The 27,464-nt window shown below is 36.9% G+C and overlaps 1 protein-coding gene across 11 annotated transcripts in view; it reads right to left on the bottom strand.

The window, feature by feature from the left end:
• Positions 1-2,912: 2,912 nt before the first annotated feature.
• Positions 2,913-27,464, bottom strand: part of PJA2 (praja ring finger ubiquitin ligase 2) — a 117,232-nt gene continuing 92,680 nt past the window's right edge. For 9 of the 11 annotated variants that reach the window (XM_073344665.1, XM_073344662.1, XM_073344661.1 and 6 more), the window contains exons 7-10: positions 25,190-25,264; positions 15,959-16,073; positions 15,515-15,636; positions 2,913-14,766 (exon numbers count right to left, since the gene is read on the bottom strand). In XM_073344665.1, the coding sequence (XP_073200766.1) occupies positions 14,641-14,766; positions 15,515-15,636; positions 15,959-16,073; positions 25,190-25,264 (438 nt within the window). In that variant the 3' untranslated portion in view covers positions 2,913-14,640. The other 2 variants (XM_073344659.1, XM_073344669.1) reach the window with 2 other exon arrangements.

Genomic DNA, 27,464 nt, shown 5'->3' on the forward strand with positions numbered 1-27,464 from the left:
GGACCAGGGAAGTAAGTGGGTGAAGGAATAAGCCCCCTAACATCAGTGCCTCACCATCCACACTGCTCTTTATATCTGTGCTAGGGCGACAGGTGGCATATATACTCTACACGCCACTGTAAGAAGTATACAGTCTAGCGATACCCTTAAGTTGTACAGATAAAAACGGAAATGCTTGCAAGCCCATAAGCCTCTTTGCAATTAATTTTATTTTAAGATTTAAACTCAACTTTCACAATGTTATCCAGCAAGCAATCCCATTATAAGTCATTTATTGATATTCCACAAAATTAGTCATTAAGTCTAAGAAAAAAACAAAAGGCTTACTAATTTAAAGATAAAGACAAAGGCTCTGCATCTTTTTGACTCTACCAGTGCTCTATTTCAACACCAAGACCACTGGGATGGAAGAGGTTCTGCATCGCTCACTGCAATGGCCTTTTGCATTTGGGATTGTGAATAAATACTAATTTGATTCATTAAAAGAGTGACAGGAATTTTGGAGCATTAGATCCTTACCAAAGCTCGGTTCCTATGTGGATACAAAATGTACATGAACAAATCAGTTTTGTTAAGGACTATCTAATGTTAGCTCAAATTTGCATTAGGTCACTTCTCACTGAAAATAATACTTTAACAAAATTAGCCCTTCTTTTTACCTGCTGTAATATCAGCTTGCTATTTTTCAATAAACTTGTTGAACCTCAAAAGCACTTTCTTCCCAATCACATAAACCCTCCTAAAATTTATAACATCTTCAAGGCTTTAAAACAAAAATTAGGAATTGTACTGTATTGCAGTGCATAAATGAAAATCTTGCTTAAAGGGCAAGTTATTTGTGGAGTCACAAATATTATTCAGACATTTAAATCTGGGCAGGTGCTATTTTCACATGTTAGAGTATTCAGAAGGATTTCTGGTGAGTGTTGAAAATCTGTAAAGGCTGAGCTCTGCCAACCTAGTAGTCATCACAGCCTACCGGGCTCCACTGTCTGCTTCTGGAAATATTGTCCAGTGTCCCATTGATGAGTTAGGTTGTTCCACTCCTTATTCTGGCACCTTCTATCAGTTTGGGTAGGTCTAGACTAGAGTAAAAATGTTTTGTCGTATGCATTAGTTAGAATGGTCTAATGAAAATCACAGTGTAGATAAGCCAAGTAGTACTTAGCATGTGTTAAACTGAGCTGAAGCCTAGGCTCTCCTTTAGCTAGAGGACTGCCCACACAAATCTAGTTACACAAGCTCTTTTCTAGGGTTCAACTCACCCAGCTAAACATTACTAAATTTGCTGTGTTTAGACTCCAGTTTTAGAACATGTTAGATAAAAAAAGCTTCTTAATCCTATTCTAGACAAACTCTCATGGAAGGGGAAGACTGGCACTAAATCTAGACAGTCTGATCCTTACACTTACCATCGTAGGTGACAGCTTAAAAATACAGAGGGTGAGTGGCATTCACTGGGCAAGAAAAGCAAACAGCAACCCAAAACAAAGGACAAAAACTATAATTATTTAGAAACCCGATTACTGTTAATTGACTTTTCTGATAATAAACGTTTGCCAGCTGTCAAGATGAAACATCTGCAAGCTGCCTTTGAATACTAAGAAATGTCTTCACCCACTGGTATATGGGTGGGAAAGTAGTAACTTTCTGCACCTTCATGCAAAATGACAGTTTCTCATGAATATAATGACTATACAGATAATATTATGCCTTTTATATTTCATCTCCTAACACCTCAAATCCTGTAATTCACCAGTATGTCTTCTGTAAAGCAATAGAAAATATTTTTAATATTCATTGGTGCTTCATTCTTTTGCCTAGACATGCCAATTGATCCAACATTGAAATGTAAACAGTAATAAATGTTTTCCTATTCTCTTACACAACAAAGGAAAAAACAACACACTAGCAGCCTATTATTTCAATGCTGGTTTTGCCATATAAATTTGAGTATATACATTTGTCTGTAGGTAAATATTATTGAATGTTCATTTGCTATTTGAATTATTCCTCTGCTCAGGCAATTACTGTTTTAGAAGTTTGGCCACTCACCATTATCCCAAGTTACTCAATTCAGTAAGAAATTCATTGTTTAAGTTCTGATCTTTCTGTAAGGAATTTCTCAAATTTTTTATACTTGCTGTTATGGTTGAGCCTTTTCCTGTCTCTCACAGAGCTGAGATTGACACAATTAGCTTTTAATTGTGTGTCATGAATTAAAATCAATTTAAGGGCCAAATTTTAAAATAGTGATTTAGGTTAGCACAGAAAGTAGAGAAATTGCCCGCATAAAATCCAGTTCCCTATCAGCACATGGTTTACACACAAGAGGGTTTCCTAGGTGGCGAGTTGGAATATGCATATTTTATGTATGTACAAATGGGACTCTCATTTGTACAAATGGAAGCAAGTGATTGCGGGGGAAGACAGAAGGGAAGACTAAAAATCAAAAAACAGAGAAAAGGAAAAGACAGGAGGAACCAGAAAATTCCAGGAAGAAAACAGAAGTCAAAGTAAAGAGGCAAACGTTCATCTTTCTAGAAACACTGCCCCAGGTAATAACAGATAGGACATGTTACATGCAGTATGGCAGAATTACACATTGGGAAGATGCAAGAGTGAGAAAATAATCTGACCTAAGCTATGAAAAACAAACATCAAAGTGAAAATAGAGAAATAGAGACAGAGTGTTGACATTTCTTTTGGCATCAAAATGTTGAGAGAGATCTATTTTTCCAAAAGATTTATAGAAGGGGAGTCTCTGAGCCCCCTCAATTTAGGATCTTACCTTTAGTAAATGCACCTTCTTTTGATGTCTCTTATTCCATGTTCCCTTTCCCACATTTAACTCCCCCCCCCCCCAAAAAAAAGTCCACCTATCTCACTGTAAGCATTGTAAAACCTGCGTAATGACTAAACTGAACACATGTTGGGTTAAATCTGACCCTCAGTAGTTCTGATTATTATTTTTGTACTTTCCAGACGAATTAACTTCAGGTATTGCAAGTAGTTCCACTCAAGTGAGCTTTACTCACAGGAGTAAAGTTATGCTCCTGTGCAAGTGTGGGCCTAAATTTTGACAAAACACAAAACGTGTGATGACAAAGTGAAACCTGAGACAAAGAGTCAGAAATAACAAGTTCATGTGGTTGCTTTGGTTAATCATACACATCTCAATGACTTTGCATTTTAAAAAATAATTTGGTTTATAAATTTACATTGTTACTACTGATTATAAAAGTAGATTTACAAAACAGAATAGTGCTTTGCACTGTACAGAACTCACCTCTTTAACCATCGTTCACTGAAATGGCTCCTCTCATTCCCATCCATTTGTACTTCTCTGCTGCAGAGCCTCTCTCAAAGCTTTCAAGCTAAGGACTGGTGCATTTTTAACTAGTTATTTAAAACCCAGAGGAGAGTCTCCCCAGGTTAACATTACATTACTTCATTTGAATGACTAGGTCCCATTTTTATGATTTAATCAGCAAACATTCCCAACTCCCTTTCCTGAGCTAATTTTGTGCTTCAAGTTTGTAAAATAACAAAACAGAAGCTCGAAAGCTTGTCTCTTTCACCTGCAGAAGGTGGTTCAGTACAAGATATTACCTCATCCACTTTGTCTCGCTAAAACAGGTACAATCAGAAATACATGAATGGCTCTAGCCCACCTGTAATGCAGTCCACCGTGGTGATCTGAAGGGGCAACCTACTTCCAATACGTCTCACAGTGGCATCTTCCTAAACTAGCAAATGTAATCAAAATGTCCATTTTAGACAGAATTTGTTTTATAAGGAATTGACTGGCATAAGTAAATATATTTATTTCAAATCTATGCAAATATTGTTGCAGCTAGTATCTTTATACTATAATTTTCAAGAAGCATTAGAAAAACACACCCTAACTTCAGATTTTTGTAATGAGAATTCTGCTCATATGCAGTGAAGCTTAACTCCACTTTTACAGAATCATCTTACACATTAACAGGTCATAGTAGAATACTGTTATTCAATTTACAAGACAAAAATACTCCTTTTTGTACTTTTTAAAAAACTCATGTGGTTTTCCTATTTCAGGCTATCAAGCAGCCACTAGTGCCTAGCTGTTCTTAATCAGTGTTAGAGAGAGAACGTAGGTGAGGTAATATCGTTTATTGGGCCAACTTCTACTGGGTGAGAGAGAGAAGCTTTTGAGCTTACACAGAGCTCTTGTTAAGCTCTGGGAAACTTAATGTTGCAGATAAATACAGGATGGAACACCAGATTGTTTAGCACAGGGGTAGGCAACCTATGGCATGCATGCCAAAGGCAGCAGGTGAGGTGATTTTCAGTGGCACTCACACTGCCCGGGTCCTGGCCACCGGTCCGGGGGGCTCTGCATTTTAATTTAATTTTAAATGAAGCTTCTTAAACATTTTAAAAACCTTATTTACTTTACATACAACAATAGTTTAGTTATATAGTATAGACTTATAGAAAGAGACCTTCTAAAAACGTTAAAATGTATTACTGGCCCATGAAACCTTAAATTAGAGTGAATAAATGAAGACCTGGCACACCACTTCTGAAAGGTTGCCAACCCCTGGTTTAGCATAAGTAGTCAACAGGGACTATTCAAGGTATTGTTAAAATACTAAACATTTCATCTTTTGTTTTCTTTAATAAAAGAACCTGGTGCAAAGTACCCAACCTTAAACTTTTAAAAAATTACCTTGCTCCTACAATAAAGTGTAATTGACTTTCTTTGAAGCCTTTGGGAAAACTTCTGTCTGAATAGGTGAAATATGGTTCAGTTTAACAGCTGAAAACTGTGCCCGCCAATTCTATTTTTACCTTTGTTTAAAGGCTGTTTAAGAAACATTGGGCCTGATTCTCATTTACATAAAGGTCCCTTCATACTGCTGTGGCAGCATAAATTACTTTTACATCCACTTTAATGCAGTTTTATGTTGCCACCCCTGTGCAGGACTTTAGTGTAAATGAGAATCTAGCCCCTTATGTTTTAGCCTTTAATGTATGAGACACCATTAAACCAATGCTTCTTACACAGTAATGATACCAAGGACCTCTACCTCGAAAATACACCTACTGAAATGTTTAAAGCTAATAGTTTTAAAAAAATCACTTAATTTCCAATATGGAGTTTCAGCATGAAAACAAAATTTGCAAATACATATTATTTCTTTTTCTGTGTTTTTATTGTACTAGAAAAAGAAAGGAATACAGATACCATCTGGTGAAATTCCTCATTCCTCTGGTGAAATTCCTTTCACCATCTGGTGAAAGTCTCCAAGCATGGTATTTAAAATGAATATCAATTATCAGGAAGTAAAACAAGGGAGAAATAAAAACCTGCTGAACAAGAAAGGAACTGGCAGGGTGTATTCAAACAACGCTGATAGATAATGCACATCATTGCGTTTGATATATACACACAACCAACGATTGTATTGGGACTGAATATCCCACCATACTATACCGAACAGTGCTTAAGGAAGTGGAAAGAGGGCTTCCAAATAATTTCAGATGGATCAGACTTTTGATGGAGGCTCACTATCAGTACAGTACAAGGAAATGACACCATGTCCTGGACTGGATAAAGCCAAAAATTATAAGTGGGGTTCAAAATTTTATTATACAATTATTTCCACATAAAAAATAAAAAAAAAAACAAGCTGAGGTGGGCCAGGCGAATCCACTAGAAAATGAATAATTTTGTTTTTGTGGAGAAAGATGGCAGTTCTTCCTATGGCCCATCAATAAAATAATGTGTCATGGAACAAGTGCATAAGACACAAGTCAAATTCTGGATCTGTATTTAGTTGCCCAAAGCACTGGTAAAAAGTGTCATACTGGTCAGGATTTTCAGAAGTGCCTAAAGGAGAGAGAGGTGTGCAATTCTCACTGAAAGTCAGTAGGAGTTGAGCTTTTTTGAAAATCCCCATCATTCACTATAAAAGAAGAGGTGCATCCAAATGATCACAACCCCTCCAAAAATAATTTACATATTTCTAATAGAAAATAATATTAAAAAAAATTAGGGCAGCTCCCAGAAAGTCAGTTATTGCAAAAATGGGCATGATGAGAGAACTTTTACGGTTCTTTCCAGAAAGTCCAACAGGCACAAATATTCCACTCTCTTATCAGTGTCTAGTATGTTGTCACCTGATTTGTTAAATACTGTTTGTTTTTTAAACTAATGAACATAATCTGAAATAGTTTTTGTGAGACAGTTGTGTCTGCATTGAATAGTTAACAGGCAACCTTTCCCCCAACACAAAGGAAGCAATAATATTGCTGCAAGACTAAAGAATATCTTATAATCAGACAAGGACAGATGACAGAAAGAGAAAATTTCTTGTTTCTTTAAGTTAGAAATTTTGGAGTGCAGGCATGCACTTTGGATCATACATTATGACTCTGATCCTCCAAACACTTATACGTATTCTTAACTTTAAAATTAAGCACTTTAAACGTAAGCATTTGCATGTTAGAAGGATCATGGCCTATAATATAGTTGTGAAAAAGGAAGTCTTTGCATGCAGTATAAAGTACATTGCAAATTCCAATTACAGATGCTACACTCATAAAGGTATATTTAGCAGACAAGACAATCAATAAAGCAGCAACCCTGAAAGGAAGAGGCTTCGAGATGTCAAAAAAAAAAGTCATTTAGTGAGCAAGCATGCCTGGTTACTTTGGTAGATTTGCATATTACACCCTCCCACATCAGTCTGCTCACAGCCTTTTCCTTCAATAGCAACAGTCCCCGTCATAGCTACAAAACCTCTGATTGTTTACATTTTGCTCTAGTTAATTTGATTTTGGAGCTGGTTCCTCTTATGATTTGGTGGGGGGCAGGGTATAAGAGAGGCGCTGGAAGTGTATTTAAATAGTTTAATTTACTTACTTTTTACTGTTGTGAATTTTATTTTTTGTAAAAAGCAATCACATCTTGGAATGGGTACTTCTATTATCTGTTTTAAATAAATCAAAGTAAAATGAAATGTAAAAAGTAATAATTTTAAATCCATCAAAATGTGACCTCTAAAAATGTGGGTATGGTTCAGAAGAAGAACCAGGTCAAAATGGGGACCAATTTTTGTTTCAATTAGTTTGGATGGGATTTTCAAAAGCATTTAAGTGAGGGATGAACTCAAGTCACATTGACTTTCAGTGTGAACTAGGGACTTTTGAACATTTCACTCATTGCTCCTAATCTCTGATATAGTTTCATACTTATTAAGGCCAGAGGGAGATCGTTATGATCTTGATAACAGAGGCCACAGAACCCCACCCACTAATTTCTGTATTCTTCTGGTTGAGTTACAGTGTATTTTTTAGAAAGACATCCACAGTCTTGATTTCGAGGAGGTGCACCTTGTGGAGATCCTCAATACTCTGCATAATCTCATTAAAACTGAATCCACAAGAAAGGAGTCATACAGGTAGCTCCAAGGTGCAGGAACAACCATGCAATCAAAGAGAAAAGCTCTTCATTTTGGCCTTTTTGGTTTCTTCCTTCTCTTTTAGCTAAGATAGGAGGTAGTATAAATAATATGTAATTCATTCCATTTCAGTCAAGTCTTTTCAATCTTTGATTACTGTGATCCTACCTATTATGAAACTATCCATAGGTTCTAGAACTGTTTTCAGTTGTTGATTTTCTATCAAGCAAACCGTAATTCCTTTATTTTTTTATTTACAAAATGCTGAAAGCATCTGTCCATTCATATTTCCATATATTCAGTTAATAAACAAGCCAATTATTTGTGCATTCTGTCTCTTCAGAAAGGTTAGAATAAAATCTTGTTAAACTGGATTATTCTTATCCTGAGTGAGAAATAAATACACTCTTCAGATAAGAAGTCTATTCTGGAACTTTCCCATATCAACTATCCATTAGTGTGTGATAATATATAAAAAAGTTCACACATGTAAACATACCAGGCCCAATAGTTTCCTTAAGGCAAAGAAATAACACAACAACCAACCAAACATTTTCAGGCAATTGAAATTACACATTGTAGTAATTCCCAAACAAACATGTAAAGAAGAATTAAGGTTGAAAGTGTGTTTCAATACAGTCGGATGATACCAACCCAAACAGAGTTAATAGTTCCAGTTGCATCCTTTAACAGTTCATTTCATTTCCCCTCTTTCTTAAAAAGCTTCATCATTCACTTTTCTTACTTCAAACACCCTTTACAGGGTCCACCCATATTTAACTTGCCCCCCTTCTTTTGTTCTACAAAAAGAAATACATGCACAACAGCTTTTAAAAACTGGTGACAGCACTGTCCATTAAGATAAAATACTGAATTCTAGGCTACCGTAATCACACAGTACCTTGCTAGTTTTGTGAGAGTTTTTGTAAAAATTAGGTTGCTGTATATCCCCACTGCAGGCTCAAGGTAACATGGCAACTCTTGATGCAAACTGAATGGAACAGGTGTTGACGGATGCAAGAAAATATCTTCAGAGAACAATTACAGATCCAGTAAGTGAGTAATATAACCATTCTGTATAAAAGTAGTGCTGCATACAGACTCCTGGAAGCTAAAGAGCTCTGTTTACAAGATGTAAGTATCCACCTTATGCAACTCAAACATGCAACAAATTAAAGACAGAAGATAAAATATTTAGAATGGGTTTACTGCACAGAATTGGTCCCTGTGTTCTGTAATACCGAGAGAAGACTAGAAATAAGGTGTTATACACTGAACTTCCATACTAAGTGCTTTTATAAGAATGCAGACAAGAAAAATATTTATTTGAATTATATACAACTAGTTACTTCCTGTACAGTCTTGAGTGAACAAAGTCAGACTCTGAGCAGTGCATGCATCAGTTTCCTGATCAACTATTTCAAGCCTAGAATGAATGTGTAGTTAGAATTCTGCACCAACAACACTTGTGCATAGACTTTGTATTGTGAGAGGGAACTGTGCATCAATACCATACACCAAGGAGCCAAGTCCAGTAAATTTAGATGGGGTATATGAAGTTTTAGGGCAAGTGTTGTACCCACAGAAGCATAACATGGTAAGAAGGTGATGCTACCAATAAAGAATGGAAGCTCCTGATGCATCAAGCACCAAAGGACACATAAAGGAAATGATGAAGTGAGTGACCCAGAGTGGGCCACAATAGTCAACAGTGAACTGGGGCAGCTGAAAAACTCTCGTTGTCTCTGTCAAGGTTCCTTCCTCTGAACTCTACGGTACAGATGTGGGGACCTGCATGAAAGATACCCCTAAACTTATTCTTACCAGCTTAGGTTAAAACTTCCCCAAGGTACAAACTATTTTACCTTTTGCCCTTGGACTTTATCACTGCCACCACCAAACGTCTAACAGGTATATAATTGGGAAAGAGCCTGTTTGGAAACGTCTTTCCCCCCAAAATCCTCCCAACCCTTACACCCCCTTTCTTGGGGAAGGTTTGATAAAAATCCTCACCAATTTGCATAGGTGAACACAGACCCAAACCCTTGGATCTTAAGAACAATGAAAAAGCATTCAGATTCTTAAAAGAAGAAAAAGTAAAAAGAATCACCTCTGTAAAATCAGGATGGTAAATACCTTACAGGGTAATCAGATTCAAAACATAGAGAATCCCTCGAGGCAAAACCTTAAGTTACAAAAAGACACAAAAATAGGAATCTACATTCCATTCAGCACAGCTTATTTTCTCAGCCATTTAAAGAAATCAGAATCTAACGCAAATCTAGCTAGATTACTTACTAAGTTCTAAGATTCCATTCCTGTTCTGTCCCCGGCAAAAGCATCACACAGACGGAGAGAGAGGCTTTGTCTCTCCCTCCCCCCAGCTTTTCAAAGTATCTTGTCTCCTTATTGGTCATTTTGGTCAGGTGCCAGCGAGGCTATCCTAGCTTCTTAACCCTTTACAGGTGAAAGGGTTTTTCCTCTGGCCAAGAGAGATTTTAAAGGTGTTTACCCTTCCCTTTATATTTATGACAGTCTCAAAGGGGTACCACCAGCTGAAAGACAATGGCAGGTCCACAACGAAAACCAAAGACAACCAATACCACAGAGAAGCCACTTGAGGCTGGATAGAAAAAAATCAAAGAGATCAAGAAACTGAAGAAATAAGCGTACATTACTGCAGATCAAACAGGGAACTCCCTAGCCAAGCACAGTCAGTATAGAACTGGATGAGAGTCTTCGAGAGGGCACAGAGATATTGACAGTTGGTCTTAGAATGAGGTTGACTCACCAGCGCCTCAAAGGGCTAACGAAATTTGATAGGTAGAGAAGCTCCATCCTGTATCGCACTAGGGAGCTGGACCCAAAAGTAGAAATATGATCTCTTTGCACAAAACTATTCCCAGTGTAGTAGGAAAACAGCCTGAAACACAAGCCCTTGTATTAGAGGCCTGGTCTGAGGCAGAACCTACTCTCAGAATCTGGCAAGAAAAGGGCTAATATTACAAAAATACACATTCCTAAGAAGTGCTAGTACTCACACAAACACATCCTGATATCAAGTGGTACCAGAACATCCCAATATCAAGGATGGTGAAAAAACGTTCCCCAGGGATAACAGGAACACGCTGACCCCTCCCAAAAGATAAGGTCAGGATAACAGTACGTAATAGAAACCAATGTGTATAATGTGATGGGTAATAACTAGCCATGTCAGGGGGCAGTAACTATGTCAGATGGACAGTACTAACTTGTTTGTATAGGGATATAAAAGATGCATTTCAGAGAGAGTATCTTTGTCTGGCCTAGGGAAGAACGGAAATTCCCGCCATTCACTGAGCTGGTCCATTGTTACGGGCATACATGTATTAGTGGTCCAGTAGAGTCTGCGGGATACTAGTACCGTACTTCGTCGACAATAAACCTGGCTGGGTGCCTTCGTCCCTCAATGGATCTTGTAGTCACTGGGCAGTTCACTCAAGGTCTGCCATGCAAGCTGTCTGCGCAGGGCTGGGGCAGCACACAGGAGGAACACACACAAGCAGCTAAACATCTATCAACATCTAACCACACCATGTAAACTCATGTTGTTAGAGTTTGCCTCCATGTAGAAAATATTTTAAAAAACCTTCAATGACCATGACCCTTCAATGACAGCAATGCCATGCAATAGCTTGAAGTGTAATACAATATAAAGTTTTTAGCAGTGCTACACTAAAATTCCTGTTAAAACAATTTTTTATGTAAATAGTTTATTTGGCTTGAAAGGAGACTGGCCTGGACAGAAATATATGTACAATAACTGATTTAACCTATTAAGTACATATGAGAATTAATAAAAAGGATCAAAAAGTTGCCATGAATATGGCATGAAATCATTTAAGAGAAAAACTGAGTTTCCTCTGGAGGGCATCAAATAGGGTAAAACAAAATAACAAACAACCTATTGGTCTGGGTAACAATCGTTATCATATAGTTTTCTCAGAGCTTGATAAACTGAGATATGAACCTAACTATCCCTCATATGTATTAGACAGAAGCAGTTACCCAAATCAATGGTTTTCATTATTTTGTTTTTCTACCTGAAACTTCAGTTTTGAATTTTGGTATCTTGATGTTTAGGTAGATTGGCTGGGCTTGGACAACCTGTTTTGGCAGTTATGAGATATTAATATTGCAGAATTGTGTGTGCGTGCTAAAATTTCTAAAAATTAAATTAAAAATTCTAAAGAGCACAGTGCCACTTTCTCAATGGCTGCCATTTCAACTGTGATACCTGGAATGTAATTTCTTCAGGATAAAAATACTCCAAGTGATTTATTGACAACATACATATTTCTCAAAAGGCTGTCTTGGCACATATAACGAACCTGTGTAGTAAACAGAAATCTCAATCTAAAAGCATCTTTCAGGAGTTTAAGCAACGGCAAAATTAAATTTCTTTTTAAAAAGAAGGACACATTAAACAAATTGGTGGTCTCACTGAAGTTCCCAGCAGAGAGGAGTCTGAATAGACATGAAAACTGGATTGAACTACCCTCTTGCCCCTTGAGGAGGTTTCTTTCATTTAATAATGGCTATCCCAGAAAGCTTCCACTATTCCAGCCAGATCTACTTTGTTCACAAATAGAGAACTTACTTTCTTCGGCTGTCTTTTCCAACCAAAGTCTCTTTCTTTCAACGTATATGGGGGAGGAGTGGGAAGGGGAGGAAGAAGGAGAAAGGGAGGAGGGGAAAGCAAAGTGAGTAATACTATATTTTTCACTAACAAAAATCTGCATTCTAATTTTGGAACTAGAGGTGTTTTATTATAATATTAAGTGCAGTCAGTTTATATCATATATTTAACTGCTTTTGGAGAATGAATATTGTATTAACAACAAAAACATTCAAAATGGGGTAGTTTGTTTTGGTGCTGCATTTTTGTGGTCTTTTTTTAAGGAGACTCTGCAATATATTGCTGTACGCACAGAAGACCAAGAATAAGTACTTTTAAATAAATGAGCGTAACTTGTCACGTTAATCTGTCTACATGGGTAAATAAGTAAGAGCTTGAAAGTTTTGTTTTATGTAACAGGGAAGAATAGAAGTATTTCGTCTGGTGATTGATCAGAGTTCCTTTATAAGATGATGAGTGGACTATTCTCTGGGAACAAAGTTATAGCCTACAAAAGTCTCTTTGAACTGATTACGGACAGAATATAGTGCTTTTCAGAGCACTTACACCCATACAGGAGCTATTTTGGCCAGATATATTTTTATATTCAAAGCGGAAACTTGCATGTCCATAGGGTACTGCTTCCATAATGACCAAAACAATAGCTATAACATTTGGAGAACAGTTCATCATTTGACTCTTCCTCTTTTTTGTGTCAGATATAATTCAACTGGTAATCTTTTATTATGATCTAGTATTTATTGATTCAACCACTAGTTAGAGAGAGATTTTGTGTGTTATCCCTCAATTAAGGACCAGGATTTTGAAAGGTATACAAGGAAGACCTACAAATACAGATTTTAAAAAGTAATCTTTCATATTTCATGTATGACCTTTGGACAAGTCACCTTATTTCACTGTTCTCCTGAAAAATGAGAATAATACTTTGCCTCAGAGTGGTGTTGTGAAAATATGTTAATGTTTGTAAGATGATCACATTTTTACTGTATTGGAGGCCATAATCAGGAATATTTCTGAGTAGCTGAAGAATGAGACCAGAATTTGTATGAAAAAGCAGTTATTTTCCAAGAGTAACTCTTCTCCAAGGACCCAGCCCAGTTCCATTAAAGTAAATGGAAAAAACTGCCACTGATTTTAGTGGGAGCTGAACTGGACGCCAGATATATTGCTCCCATGGAATCACGTTGTAAGAAACATGTATCTAACCCATACCCATGGAAGTTTTTGAGAGTTGGTTGTTAGAGGGAACGTACAATTCCTTGAGCCCAACATTCCTGCCATGTCCGCTTTGCTTTCTATGAATGCAAAAAGAAGAAGATGAAGGGTTATTGAGGAAATATAGTACAGTCTGAGACGTTTCTTACAGTCCTTTCAGTTTCTTGGTTTGCTTTTGCTTGTGAATATAACATCTAGTGCAATTGATTGCAGCCAGCAGAAATACTGGAAGTCTAACCATATCTTTATACTACCAGTAATGACTCTGTCATAATTATCTCACTGAACAGCTTATTCCATTGCTATATTCCATCCTTTGCCTCTGTGGTTACTACAGTATACCTGGTTTTTCTCAATTCAGTCTTAAGAGTCCTCACTCCAGTTTTCAGACAAAGATTCCCAGACACAAGAAACTATTTTGAACATGTTTGCACAAAGTGAGCAAACATCACCCCAGCCCCCTAAAACTCAAGACTGAAATATTTAGCATGGGATTTGCAAAAGAGATTAAAGGAATTAGGCATCTGACTCCCATTGACTTAACTCTTTAGACTCCTTTGAAAATCCCAGCATTAAGTTTCATACCCCACCTATTTATTTATTTATTTAAAAGCCAGATCATATGCTCAAGACTAGTGCAAATATTTCTAAAATCTCCACATTGTGGTATCCATAACAGATAAGCAATAGTTCACATATATGGGAAAAAGAATATTATGGAAAAAGTCATAAGATAAAAAAAGTGTACTATTATGCAGTTTATTTCCAGTGAAACCAAATTTTACTAAGGCTGTGATCACAGAACGTCTTCACATTTGATGCAAATATGAGAGATCAATTACAAAGTCACTTGGTGCAACTATCTTTGACAAAAACAAAAAAACAAAAAACACATTGTTCAGTTATATTATGTAAAACAGTTTATAAGCATAACTTTAATAAGATCCAACTGCACTGCAGTTGCAAGAACTTGAACACATAAAGTGCCACATTAATGATCATTCTTTTGACAAATTTAACGTAATACAAGCTTTAGATATTACGGTTAACAGCAAGATGTTCTACAGCAGAAAACTGATGCAAATTTTTCTAACTTTCAGTTTGAAAATTTTAGCTATTATTGTAAATCTAAACAGTTTAGAAAGTCTTACATTCTCTTTCTAAACTAAAATATATACTATATATAGCCTTTATATATAATATATTTTATATATAATTGTTTTCACATTGTAATTAAAACAGAAGAAATTTACATTTTTAGTTTGCTGGGGCAACATCTCATACCAGAGGTTACTTTTATTGTGTTCCTGCAGCACTGTGGACTGGAGGGGAATCATGATCAGAGAGAAAGGAAGTAGCAGCAGCTGCTGCTTCAGGGAGTACAGGTGCAAGCACATGACGACACACCGGGCATGTTCCTGACTAGAAGAGACAAAAGAAACAGGTTAATTGCAAAGTGTGCGTGACTTTACATGTTTTCCAATAGCAATTCTCAACTGCTTTATTCACCCGTCTTTTAAATGTCTCAACCACTGAAGTTTTCATCCCTGTGCTAAGGAGACAATTCCACAACCAAACAGACCTCAGTCTAAATTTTCCAGTGCAATTTAACATTATTACTTCTAGTTAAATTGCTCTGAACCACCTTAAACAATTCCTCATCTTTAGTGATGTTGCACTCTTCACTCTTGTAGTTTGCTATTCTCTCTTCCTAGGCAAGTTATGAAGAAAAAAATAAAATTAAACAAGTTTAAGTCAATTTCTCCAATCCAAGAATAATTTTTTTATCTAATCCATTTAAATTTTCTTTTTTCCTCCTAGTAATGAGAAGCACAGTATGGTGTTCTGGGGGTTGGTCATTCTAAAGAATATTGGTACCATCACGGCTGCAGTTCAACATTAGGGCTGTACACACATTGCAAGCAACGTCTAAATTGTTTATGGGTCCTGTATATGTTAAATGGTCAAGACTAACCAACTTTGCTCTTTGCATACTCCTAGGGATTTCTTTTCACCACCAACAAAATTGTTTCTTAAAATATTAAAATAATCCAATTAATTATTTTGTGAAATAATCTCGTAATAAGTTTTCAGAAAAAGATGCATGTTGTTCTAACTGACAGAGCACAAACTCACCACTAGTCCCGCAAGCAAGCAAAGGAGAACTCACCTTCTGTAACCAAAGTGTTACACAGGGTTTGTGAAAGAAATGATGACAGGGCAGCTCAGTTATTATTTCTTCTTTCACATACTCACTGCAACAGATAGCACAGCACTGCTCCTGACCAACAGCTTGAGGGGGAAAAAACAAAGACACATCACAAATTTCAAAATTTAAGTTTAATTAAAAATCAAGTGAAATATGTTAAGAAGATATCAGTGGCTAATCATAATATGATACAGTTTACCAGACTAAGCAAGTCATTTTCCAAAGTGCCCTTATGTTCTACTCAGAGTGAACAGATAATTTCTGAATTTACCACTCAGTATTGTGCTGCATAACAGAGCGTCAGTTTCCTTTAAATACTGTATGTACACTACCACACTATAACAAATTTAAGCTTAGATACATTTTGCAGGAATTAAAATTTTTAGTGAGCTGCTTTTTCCATACCATTGTGATTTTCTGTAATAACAATCTGTGGCAGACAGTCTATGCTTTCTTTGCTGGCTGGTGGATGAGCTTGCTCAACATCAACGGCAAGAGACTCCAGATGTGCCAAAGCAGTCTAAAAAGGAAGTTTTTATTTTAAAAAAGTTACGTTTCCATATTCATGACAGAGATACTTCACATGTAAAAAACCCACCAGACAAAAAAAAATTAATATAGCTATTGTGTTGCTTTATTAAGCAAAAGGATTACGCAAGTTTTGTAGAGCAGCATTACTGCTAGATTTTTACAGGTCAAATGGAACAGAAACTTAATTGATTGGCTACTTATTTCTGGATCCCTGGTTTCAAATATCAATTAGGTTATTAGCAAAGAGAGTTATGGTCTCAAGCTACTCCCTAATAAATATTTACTCATATTATAAAGTGGCTGAACAAAATGGCATGAAAATGTCTTTTCAGGAATGACTTAGAGGATGCAGGAGGTCAGAATTGACTGTTTCCTTCGTAACACACTGCTGTTGTCACCTTCTGAAAGCAGTACCAATGGCTTCATGTTAACAGATTTCCCAGTTTCAACTACAACATAGCCCAAAACTATAAACGAGAAATTAAGGCTAATTGTAGTGGGCTTGACTATGGATCAGCAGCAATACTAGTTTTTAGGAGGAAAGCAGAATCCATCGAGGTCATTATGCGGATGAGTGACATTTCACGAAGACTCAAATAATGCAAGGAGTAGGGATATTTCAATAGATGGTACTCTTCCCTGTGGCTCGCTACTCAACGGATGTATAGTGGTGAGTGGAGAAGCACTGTACTCTTTGAGGAGCCATTTCTTGGTTAACACTTACAACTTAAGATCTTGACCAATACAAGGTCATTAAAGATCACTTTTTCTAAGAGTAAGGAGTTAACACTGGTGTCCCTGACCAAATACGACATGATTAGTCACATTCTGTCCAACTAAAATTCATACTTCAGTTTCAACTAGATACAGTATTCTTTATTTTCTGACAACTTATGTGGCATAACGTAAAACATGTTCCATCTAATGTGTAGCTGCTTTTCAGTGCACAGAGAAGCGGACCCCATTTTATTTACTTACCTTATAATGATGTTGAGAGCCTTAACCAATTGTTTGTAAAGTATTTTACAATTCCTGGATGAAAGGTACTGTAGAAATGTACTGGTATATTTATTATTATTTTCTTATTTCCCAACTTAAAGAACATTTATTGCACTTACAACATGGAGAGCTGAAGCAAATGAACATAATACTGAGATATTATATGGCGTGGATGACATGTTAAATAGATTTTACATCTTAAAGATACAAAAAACTTTAAAAAAAAAAAAAACTTAAATCAAGCTAGAAAGCCAAGAATACTGGAATAATGGATCACATGCAAACCAGACCTTGCAAGTCTGGAAAAACAGATTTTAGAGTCAGAAGCCCATATTCACTGGACCAGCTGAATTCCGCTCAGCACAAATCCAGAGAGGGCGGAAACAAGGATGGCATTAAAGCCACTTTTGAGGGTCCCCAATCCTAGACCTCACATAAATGACAGCAACTTTTTGGCTATGCTCTCACTTGCTAGTTACCATTGGCCCCAAAAACCTATTCTGGCAGCTGAGGATCACAAAGATATAGCACGCTCCCATCTCATGTTCCTTATGCTGGGACCAAGGGAAAGTGGGATTGTGCAGGAACTCATACACCTCTTTTCAAGTAGCTGGTATAGCACAAGGCTGACTGAGCAGGAGAGTGAATCTGGACATAAATATTTTATTAAACTGGCACCACATGGCTCTTAATGCCTAGTACCTTCAATAATTATGATACTCTTTCTTTAAAAAGAGATTCTTATTGGGAAATAAATAAATATTTATCAATATATATTAACACAAACATATATTTCTGTACACGTAACAGGTGACAAACGTTCAAATACAACGAAACAAAACAAGTTAAGCCATTTTACACTGTCCTTCATTCTCCTTCATTCTTCCACCCAGAGACACATACTTCATCACTAACAAGCCATCCATCTTCTCACCAAAGAGATAAGCACAAGCTATTCATAAAAATACATTTTACTTTTAAGAACAGCACACTAAACTAATAAATGACATTTGAACAGGTTCCCAAGTTTCAAAGTTGAGGTTCATCAGAAAGATATTGGAATATGCATATCTAATGTGGACTCTGACTGAATACTTGGCAACTCAGGTCCCTAGTGTTTAAAATAAGAAGTCTGAGACTGAGATGAGGCCTCAATTTAAAAAGTTTCAAAATCCAGTAAAACCAGAAGAACTACTTTAGATTTGCATAAGAACGTACTTAGGTCAAACTGCAAATTCTTCAAATTTCTAAGGCACTTCAGCAGATTAAAGCGAACTAACATCTATTATTCCCCAAGGTGCACACTAGATGATAAGAAGAGACATAATACAACCCCCCTACACCCCCCAACTTGCTCTGAACCAAATTTTACAAATTTCAATTTAGGATGTACCTAACAATAGTCTTACAGTAGAACAATAGCAATTGAAATTGAACAGCTAAGATGCCACTTTAATACAGGCATGGATTTTTGGGGGGGAGGGGGGAGTCAGCATCCAATTTATTTATTTTAATGGACACAAAACTTATTAGGTTTGAATAATCTCTAAGAGTAATATTTACAGAAAATGTTACTGAGATCTACAGCAGCCAATTAATTACTAATTAACATAAAATACAAAAGGGGAAAGCACTCAATACCCTAAACTAAGGGACTACTATGTTGGATTATATCTGGATTTACTTTGAGTGTGTCCATCTCAATCTTTAAATAGGGAGAAAGTTTACAGAACCAAGTCCAACATTCTAAAGGGTTAGAATTGGTTTAATTTATGTTCCTGCATAAGATATTATCTTTGAGTGTTAATCTTAAAAAATATTTAAATCTTTAAATGCAGTATTACATAACTTAGTTTTAACATGAAAAAAACATCAAAAGCAAGAAATGGACAAGAAATTTGGGAAACCATGAAAATAAAAATCTGAAGGGTGGCATGGGGGAGGGGAGGAGGGGATAATAATTCATTTGATACTTTTCCCCAAGCCTAAATATCAAAGTAGTCCAAAGAAATGGCTATCCTGAAGCTACAAAATATAGTAGTGTATGTTATTAAAAACAGTTAATGAGAACACCTGGGAATCAACCTCAGGCCTCTACTTCTTCCCCGACTGACACATTTCCTAATTATTGCTTATTTTAAAGGTTTTTTTGCACCTCCTGTCTATAGACTTCCAGCCAGGTTTCCACTCTCATCCTCCTATTTGGGCCTACAGCCCATCTTGTACTCTGAAATGAGTTGAAAGATATACCAGCACTTGTTCTATAGCTTAATTAGAACAGGTGGAAAATTATCACAAATGGTTTATAAGATTAAGTTTGCTGGACACAGAAGCGGAGCTTTCTTTGACATTCAGTAAGATTCTGGAATCTATGAATAAACAATTGGCTAATCTACCAATTAGACGGGAGAAAAATGGATAGGGTCATGCTTAATTGTGACAGCTCAGTCTCTCCCTTTCCCAGAGTAAGATAAACTTGAATTTTTGCAATACTACAGTTTCCCCTCCCTTTCAAGTGCTCCTTAGCTACAGCAAATTGGTTTTGCTACGTAGAGAGATTTTCTCAGTAACTTCTGAGCTATAATAGCCTCAGATGAAAGTTAGGTTGTCATGGGGAAAGGTATCTAGCAAATGAATTTGCTAGTTCAGATAAGGAAGATTAGACATTTTGGGAAGATTGGGGAAGGGGGTTTAAATAAATTAGTACCTCTGAAAGAATGAATTGCACTGTCACAAGACAGATAGGATTTTCTTGATGATATCATTAAAATCAACCCTACCAGTTCCTCAAATATCAAAAAATTGTACATAATATTTCAAGTCAGTGGTTAGACCAGGGGTCGGCAAACTATGGCACGCATGCCAAAGGCGGCATGGGAGCTGATTTTCAGTGGCACTCACGCTTTCCGGGTCCTGGCCACCGGTCCGGGGGGCTCTGCATTTTAATTTAATTTTAAATGAAGCTTCTTAAACATTTTTAAAACCTTATTTACTTTACATACAACAATAGTTTAGTTATATATTAGAGATTTATAGAAAGAGACCTTCTAAAAATGTTAAAATGTATTACAGACACACGAAACCTTAAATTAGAGTGAAAAAATGAAGACTCGGCACACCACTTCTGAAAAGTTGCTGACCCTTGGGTTAGACTTTGAGAACACCCTTAACCCCACATGCAAAATGCTGCCAAACTGTGATACTCCTGGCCACCTCATTGTATTTGACAGGGAGCAGCCAGTCTTCTTTTTAAGCTACAGAACAAAATGCTATTTACTATCCCATATTCACCATATTTCCTACACTCCGTATATGTAGATAATCAGAAATTGCCGATACCTGTAGACGGTGATAAGTCATTTCCATGAACATGCTTGTTACCTGAATTTGAAAAGACTCAGGTTAGTGAAGGAGAGTGCAGGATTCTTAACTGTTTGTACCCCAGAACAAGCTAGCTTAAAAGATTATTTTTCTGAAAAATGTAATTCCAGGGCTGGAATGTTTGTGGGCATTATGACAGTGGTACTAAATAGGAGAGAAAACCTTCGTACCATTATGCCAGTATTCTGAGAAATGTAAGACGTTCTCTGTTCCAAGATTTTTATTTTATTTTACTTGCTTCACATCGATTTTAGATTTTCCAATTGCATGGTGCACCATTTAAAGGCTCTATCTACAAGGACCTAAAAGCAAGAGAAGGAATCATTTAAACTTGGTTTGAAAATGAAACAGTATCAGGAACATTAATTTCTAGCACTGTGTGCCTAACCAATGTGGGATGGTGCTGCACCTTTTCCACAGTGTCCTACACTAGGTAGCTTGCCTTAATTTAGGCTAACACCAGCCAGCCAAATCATGTTAGACTCCATCTTCTAGACAGGGCCGGCTCCAGGCACCAGCTTTCCAAGTAGGCATTCCAAGGCGGCATTCAGAATGGGGCGGTAGTCCGTGTCCCGCGGCGGCAATTCGGCGGCACCCCCGCCGCTCTTCCCGCTACGGCGGCAATTCAGTGGCGACTGCTTGGGGTGGCAAAATGGGTAGACCTGCCCCTGCTTCTAGAACAGTGGTGGGCAACCTGTGGGCCCATCAGGGTAAGCTGAGTGTGGGCCACAAGACATGTTGACGTTGACCATCCACAGGCATGGCCGCAGTTGACCATCCACAGGTTGGCTGACTGCGGGCCGCAAGACATGTTGACGTTGACCATCCACAGGCATGGCCGCAGTTGACCATCCACAGGTTGGCTGACTGCGGGCCGCAAGACATGTTGACGTTGACCATCCACAGGTTGCCCACTATGGTTCTAGAAACTTTTGTAAGAGAATTTAAAACAGTATTTCCTGTTTCTAAATCAGGCTATGCTCATCAAACATGGGACCTTAGTAGATCAAAATCCAGATGACAGCCGAACACACAGTCCTCTGGGTAGCACAGATTTTCAGTCAGTTTCCTTTTCAAGTTCCAGAAGGTACATACAAAGTTCTCCCAAAGGAAACCAAGTCATATGTTCGATAATTCTTGCTGTTTTCTGGCCAATTTTTGTAACTATCTTGAAGCTCGGAGTAGAGGTGAGCCATCTATAGAATTCTGATTTGGAGTACATATCTTGAGATCTTCTCAAAATTCCTGTTGTTTCTGGTATAATCAAATAATATAGATGTAGTTTTTTTGCTATTTTGAAAGTCTCCTCACCACTTTAAACCATTTCTGAAAACAGTTGATCAGCCTAGAAAATATTCTGTACCTCTGAATGTAGTAAGTATGCAAAAATATATAGGATGCTCTATTGATCAGAAATCTTCCCAGTATAGCTAGATAGTAGAGGGTAGGGAATTTAACATATCTAAAGATAACATGATCAGAGATTAAACATTTCCTACATTCAGTAAACCAATGCAGTAAGTCTGTTCTTTTGGACAAGGGAGTAGCAAACGACAACACTTGACATATGCCAGATTTTCAATTCAATAAAAGAAGCAGATACAACTGATAATCAAATCAGAAACAGGCAATATCCATTTTTCAAATTGCTTCATGGATTTAAGTTTGGAGAGGAAGAGGCATTGACATTAGCCATATTAAAAGGAAGAAGCTCTTAGAAGAACGGAGTTGGGTCAAGTTATAGAATCTAAGGAAGAGATCTACTAAAACATGACACCTATGGTCTCCCCCTCATGATTACTGGAAATGCAAATTTTAGACGGATATGCCAATAGGTTTTTACCAGTGGTTCACATGGGTAGCTATTATTTACATCATAAAATGTTTAATGCAAAGGTGTACGTGTATATTAGAACTCAAAATCCTCAAATTACTCATTTTCATTAGGCTTGGTTATTAATCAGAATGCTGAAATTATTGTATTAGGAAGTTGTAGCCACTATTATAATAGATCAGGGTTTCTGTACTGATGTTAATTATGTGTGAAAGTTTGCTTCCTTCATATTGTGAAAGCCAATTCCCCTCCAGCCTGGAAAGCACATATTACACATGTAGGGTTGATTCTTGGCATTAATAAAATTTTGAAAGTCTCCTCACCACTTTAAACCATGTCTGAAAACAGTTGAACAGCCTAGAAAATATTCTGTACCTCTGAATGAAGTAAGTATGCAAAAATATATAGGATGCTCTATTGATCAGAAATCTTCCCAGTATAGCTAGACAGTAGAAGGTCGAGAATTTAACAGGTTGATTCTTGGCATTAATAAAATTAGGACAGGTGCGTGGAATGACTGTTCACCTAAAAAAGGTAAAGAATCATGAATACAGGAACACCTAGAAGTATTCTGGTAACAATAAAGAGGACACTGACTGGAGACAGTGCAATAGATACAACAGCATGCAAGTTTAAAACTCATCTGCTCCCTATAAGCTATTTAATAGCCTATGAGCTATCTTTTCTCCCTAAAGAAGCTGTATTTACATTAAAAGAAAAGGAGTACTTGTGGCACCTTAGAGACTAACCAATTTATTTGAGCCTAAGCTTTTGTGAGCTACAGCTTATGCTCACGAAAGCTTATGCTCAAATAAATTGGTTAGTCTCTAAGGTGCCACAAGTACTCCTTTTCTTTTTGCGAATACAGACTAACACGGCTGTTACTCTGAAACCTGTATTTACATTAGCTCCAGACTTGCTTGTAGATGCAGAGCCATCCCGATGCCCTTGATAATGACATAAAACCAGAAAAAGGTTGAGATTTTAGTGAGAGCGGATCTGAATCCTGACTTTCACAGAGGCTCAGTGAATATGGTATTAGATTCAACCTGTATCAACAAATACATTGTGTCAACATTCGCAACACAATACAGAATTGCTAACTTTGTTTAGCCAAAAGCATAGAGTCCATACCTTTAAAGAATTACTTGAATTTACAAATGAGAATGATACTATCCCACAATGGGGTTTTCCAGGAAGCGTAGAGAAGTGATGTATGTACCAGGTATCATAAGTGTCAACCAGTTATTAAAGCCATATAAGATGCTTTGAAACATCCTATTGGGCATTTATGTACTGCTGACAAAAATCAATTATATCAAGCTCTTTTGCTTTCCATAACGCTTCAGACAACTAAGACCTAATTTTAAACACTGGTATATAGTCCAAGTCAGTGGTTCTCAACTGGCGGCCCAATCAGCACTCAGCCAAGTCCCTTGTGACATACTCAGGGCCATACAAATAGTATATATATTGTGTGGATGTGGCCCACATAAACATAGAGAGCTGCATAGGAGATCCACAACAGTAAATAGGTTGAGACCCACTGTTCTAAGGGAATCGTCTTCCCTCCTGGTCTGATATAAAAACTGACTGGATAGGATTTGTGTCACTCTCAAAGACTAAATAAGAACTTGTTTACAGTCATCCACGAATTACTAAATGGACAGAATGCTCAACAGCTCCCAACCATACTACCACCCTTACAGCAGCTCTCTCAGTCAATCGGGCATACAGCCCCCAAGGACTGCCATTACAGATGGAATTAAACAGGGGCTCATGCTTTTCTTCCGATAGAAGAGCTTATGTCTGTTGCATACTAGCAATATAGACAAACTTCTTGCAGGCTCAACACCCTAAGACTTCTGGGTCAGGTATAAACATATGAATATGAACACAAATAGGACAAGATTATCTGGTAAATATAACAAACATAAAGGATTTGCCCTCTCCATGCAGGCTCCCCTATTCTTGTGCAGAGAAGCCACTCAGTTACCACAGTCCCCCCAGGGGAAAAAAACTGGGTGGATAAAAATCAATGATTTAAAATGTAAAAAAAAATAAAAAAATAGATTTTTTTAAATTTAAATCAGATTTTTTTGATAAAATGCTTTTTGAGAAAAAATTCTAATTTTATAGTATGAGACAATGTATTCATATAATGTTCAAGACAAGTTCTGTAAATGAGTTCCAATAGTTCATGGATTAGGGAACCAATTTTATGGAGTTCAAGGGGCTTCTGTCTAGATTATTTAGGTTAATCTTTCTATCTACCCAATGGGACTCAGTGCTCAGTCTAGAAGATACCATCAGAGATGTTTAGTTTTTCAGTTCTCAAAATGTGGGTTTGTCTCTCCAGAAATAACATGCTTGTTACCAGCCAAAATATTTTAAATAAATAAATAAATAAATATATAGAGGAGAGAAATAACAGACCTCAACCCTACTGTCCCTCTGCAAATTGTGTACACAGAGTCAATTCCTTACCTCTCTCTAAAAGTGCAAAGTTTCAAAAAGTTCAATGAATAGCAGATTGTTGGGGGTAGAATAGATCTGGACAAGGAGAAGAAGTCTGGAGACAAATGTGAGGAGTGGGGGACAGCCAGTAGAAACAAAAGTGAAACTGTTTGAGCAGCATATTCCAGAAGTCTTTCTGAGTGTAGCCTTCATTGATTTGAGATCTACCATACCATTCTCTCACTAGAAGGGAAAACCTATAATGGCAGCAGGCCGTGAAAGACACCCAGTTTGGGAATAAGAACCATTCAAGAAATATATGTTTGCTGATGATGTTTTAAAGAAAGGCACACCAGAGAACTGGAGGAAGTCACTTAAGACCTTGGATTCAGACAAGACTGTTGAAGTGATAATCTCACTTTTAACAGCAGTACCTTCTTCTGCTGATGTAGAAAAAATATTTTCTTCCTTTGGACTAATTCATTCCAAATTGAGAAATCGTTTGGAACCTGAAAAAGCAGGAAAGCTTGTTTTTCTTTTCCAGATTATGAACAAACAGGAAAATGAAGGGGAAGACAATACTTACCTGCAGAAGCCAATATTTTAGAGTTTCTCATGTTGACCTGGCTGACATAGTCAATTTATTTATTTTTTTAAAAAATGCCATTTAACTATTTTAATTAAAAACAATTTTAACAAAAACAAATCTGATTTTAAAAAACTTGAACGTTTAACTAAATTTAAAAATTCAGATGCTTGTTTTGTTAAAATATTATATGTTTACTGTTGAAGAAAAAAATCCAGACTACATAACGTTGTTGTTTTAACTAAATAAAACAATTTAAATGTCTGTCTGGTGATGTTCTCCTAATACAGCATGGCAAGAAAATCCTCACAATATTAATGACAATTAACCTGTTGAACTGGAGATATTTTTGAAGTCACTGGGAGGTGAACTATCTGCTTCAATTACCTTTGGTAAATGAAATAACTAAACAATCATTCATTTTCTGATATTGCTGTAAAACTAATCTGAAAAGTTTTCAAAATAAATCACTTAAAAATGTATGGTGTGTACCTTCTAAAAATTAAACCTCCATCTACCTCTGAGTTGAGAAGAATATGTATTAAGGTTATAACAACCAACAAGAAAGCACTTTTATGTAGAAATCCATGATTAAATCGAGTCTTCCTTACTAGTGATTTAAAACATGATTTAAATCAAATCCACCCTGAATGAAAACCTGTGACTCAGTAAAGGACTAGCAGAAGTAAAGCAATTTGTCTCCAGTTGAGACGTGCTGTTAAGGATCTGGGTAGAGCTGAGTGGTATAGAGCCTAGAGCAGATGCAGAGGTATGACTTTTTTTTGGATGGCCCTGACTTCTCGTGGGTCTTAGGGGACCTAGGTGGCATGGGAACAGAATCACTGCTGATGCTACAACCCCTGTCCCCTGATTGAATGATTAAATGAAGAAAAATGTGAAGGGATCCTCATGGGGTTTTTCATCTCCCAGATCTCCTCCCACGGCTATTACCAGGAGAGGACTGAAGAGGCCCATGACCAATATATTAAGGGAGTGAGCTATAGACAGAGATTTAAAAAATTCTCCATGTGTACTACAACAAACGAGTCTATTGAATTTACCCTTTTGAACTAATGGACTGGTAGTCGAATGATGTTGCTCCTGCATTTACAGGATCACATACCAGGTACTCACTGCAGCAATTACTTTACAACAGTACATTACACATCTAAAAGCACCATTTAGCACTTCTTTTGTACAATGCAACCTAAGATTGAGGCGTCTGGGAACATGGGAATTGCCAGACTGGGTCAGACCCATGGTCTATATAGCTCAGTATCCTGTCTAACAGTGACCAGCATCAGATGTCCAAAAAAAGGTGAAGAACCCCACAGCAGGCAAGTGTGGGATAATCTGCACCTCACATTAGGTCTCACCCTGACCTCTAACATTTGATCCTTAGCCAATCTCAATCTCTTCCAAATCTTTTATGATCATGCATTATAATTCTGACTAATTATTCTGATATATAGATTATCTAATTCCTTTTGACATTTTGTTAAATTATTGGCCTCACCGATATCCCATAGCAGCAAATTCCACAGTTTAATTACAGATCGAGTAAAAAACTTATTTTTATCTATTTTGAATTTCTCATCTTTTAATTTAATCAAATGTTCCCTTGTTCTTGTGTTATGAGATAGGAGAAAAGTCCCTAATTCACCTTCTCTAGACCATTCATTATTTTACATATTTTTCATGTCTCCTCTTATTCTCTCAAACTTTTCAATCTCCCTTCATATGAGAATTTTTCCCTTCCCTTCATCACTCTTGCTTTTCTCTGAAACCCCCTCCCCCCCCCAGTTTTGTAATATTCTTCTTGAGATGGGGAGACAGGACTGCACACACTATTCCAGATGAGGTTGCATCACTGCTTTATATAAGAGCATTTAATATTGTTTGCACTATTCTCAAACCTTTTTCTTATGCACCCTAACATTTTTTTTTAAACTACAGCTGCACATCAAGAACTCTTCACTGAATTATCTATAATGGAGGCCAGGTCGCTTCCTTGATTTGATACAATTGACAGGTTATAAGTTGTTTAGTTTTTTCTTTCCAATGCGCATTACATTGCATTTATTGACAATGACTTTTGTTTGCCGTTTTGTTGTCTTTTCACT

Source organism: Lepidochelys kempii, chromosome 5 (assembly GCF_965140265.1).
Source record: "Lepidochelys kempii isolate rLepKem1 chromosome 5, rLepKem1.hap2, whole genome shotgun sequence".
Taxonomy (NCBI): domain Eukaryota; kingdom Metazoa; phylum Chordata; order Testudines; family Cheloniidae; genus Lepidochelys; species Lepidochelys kempii.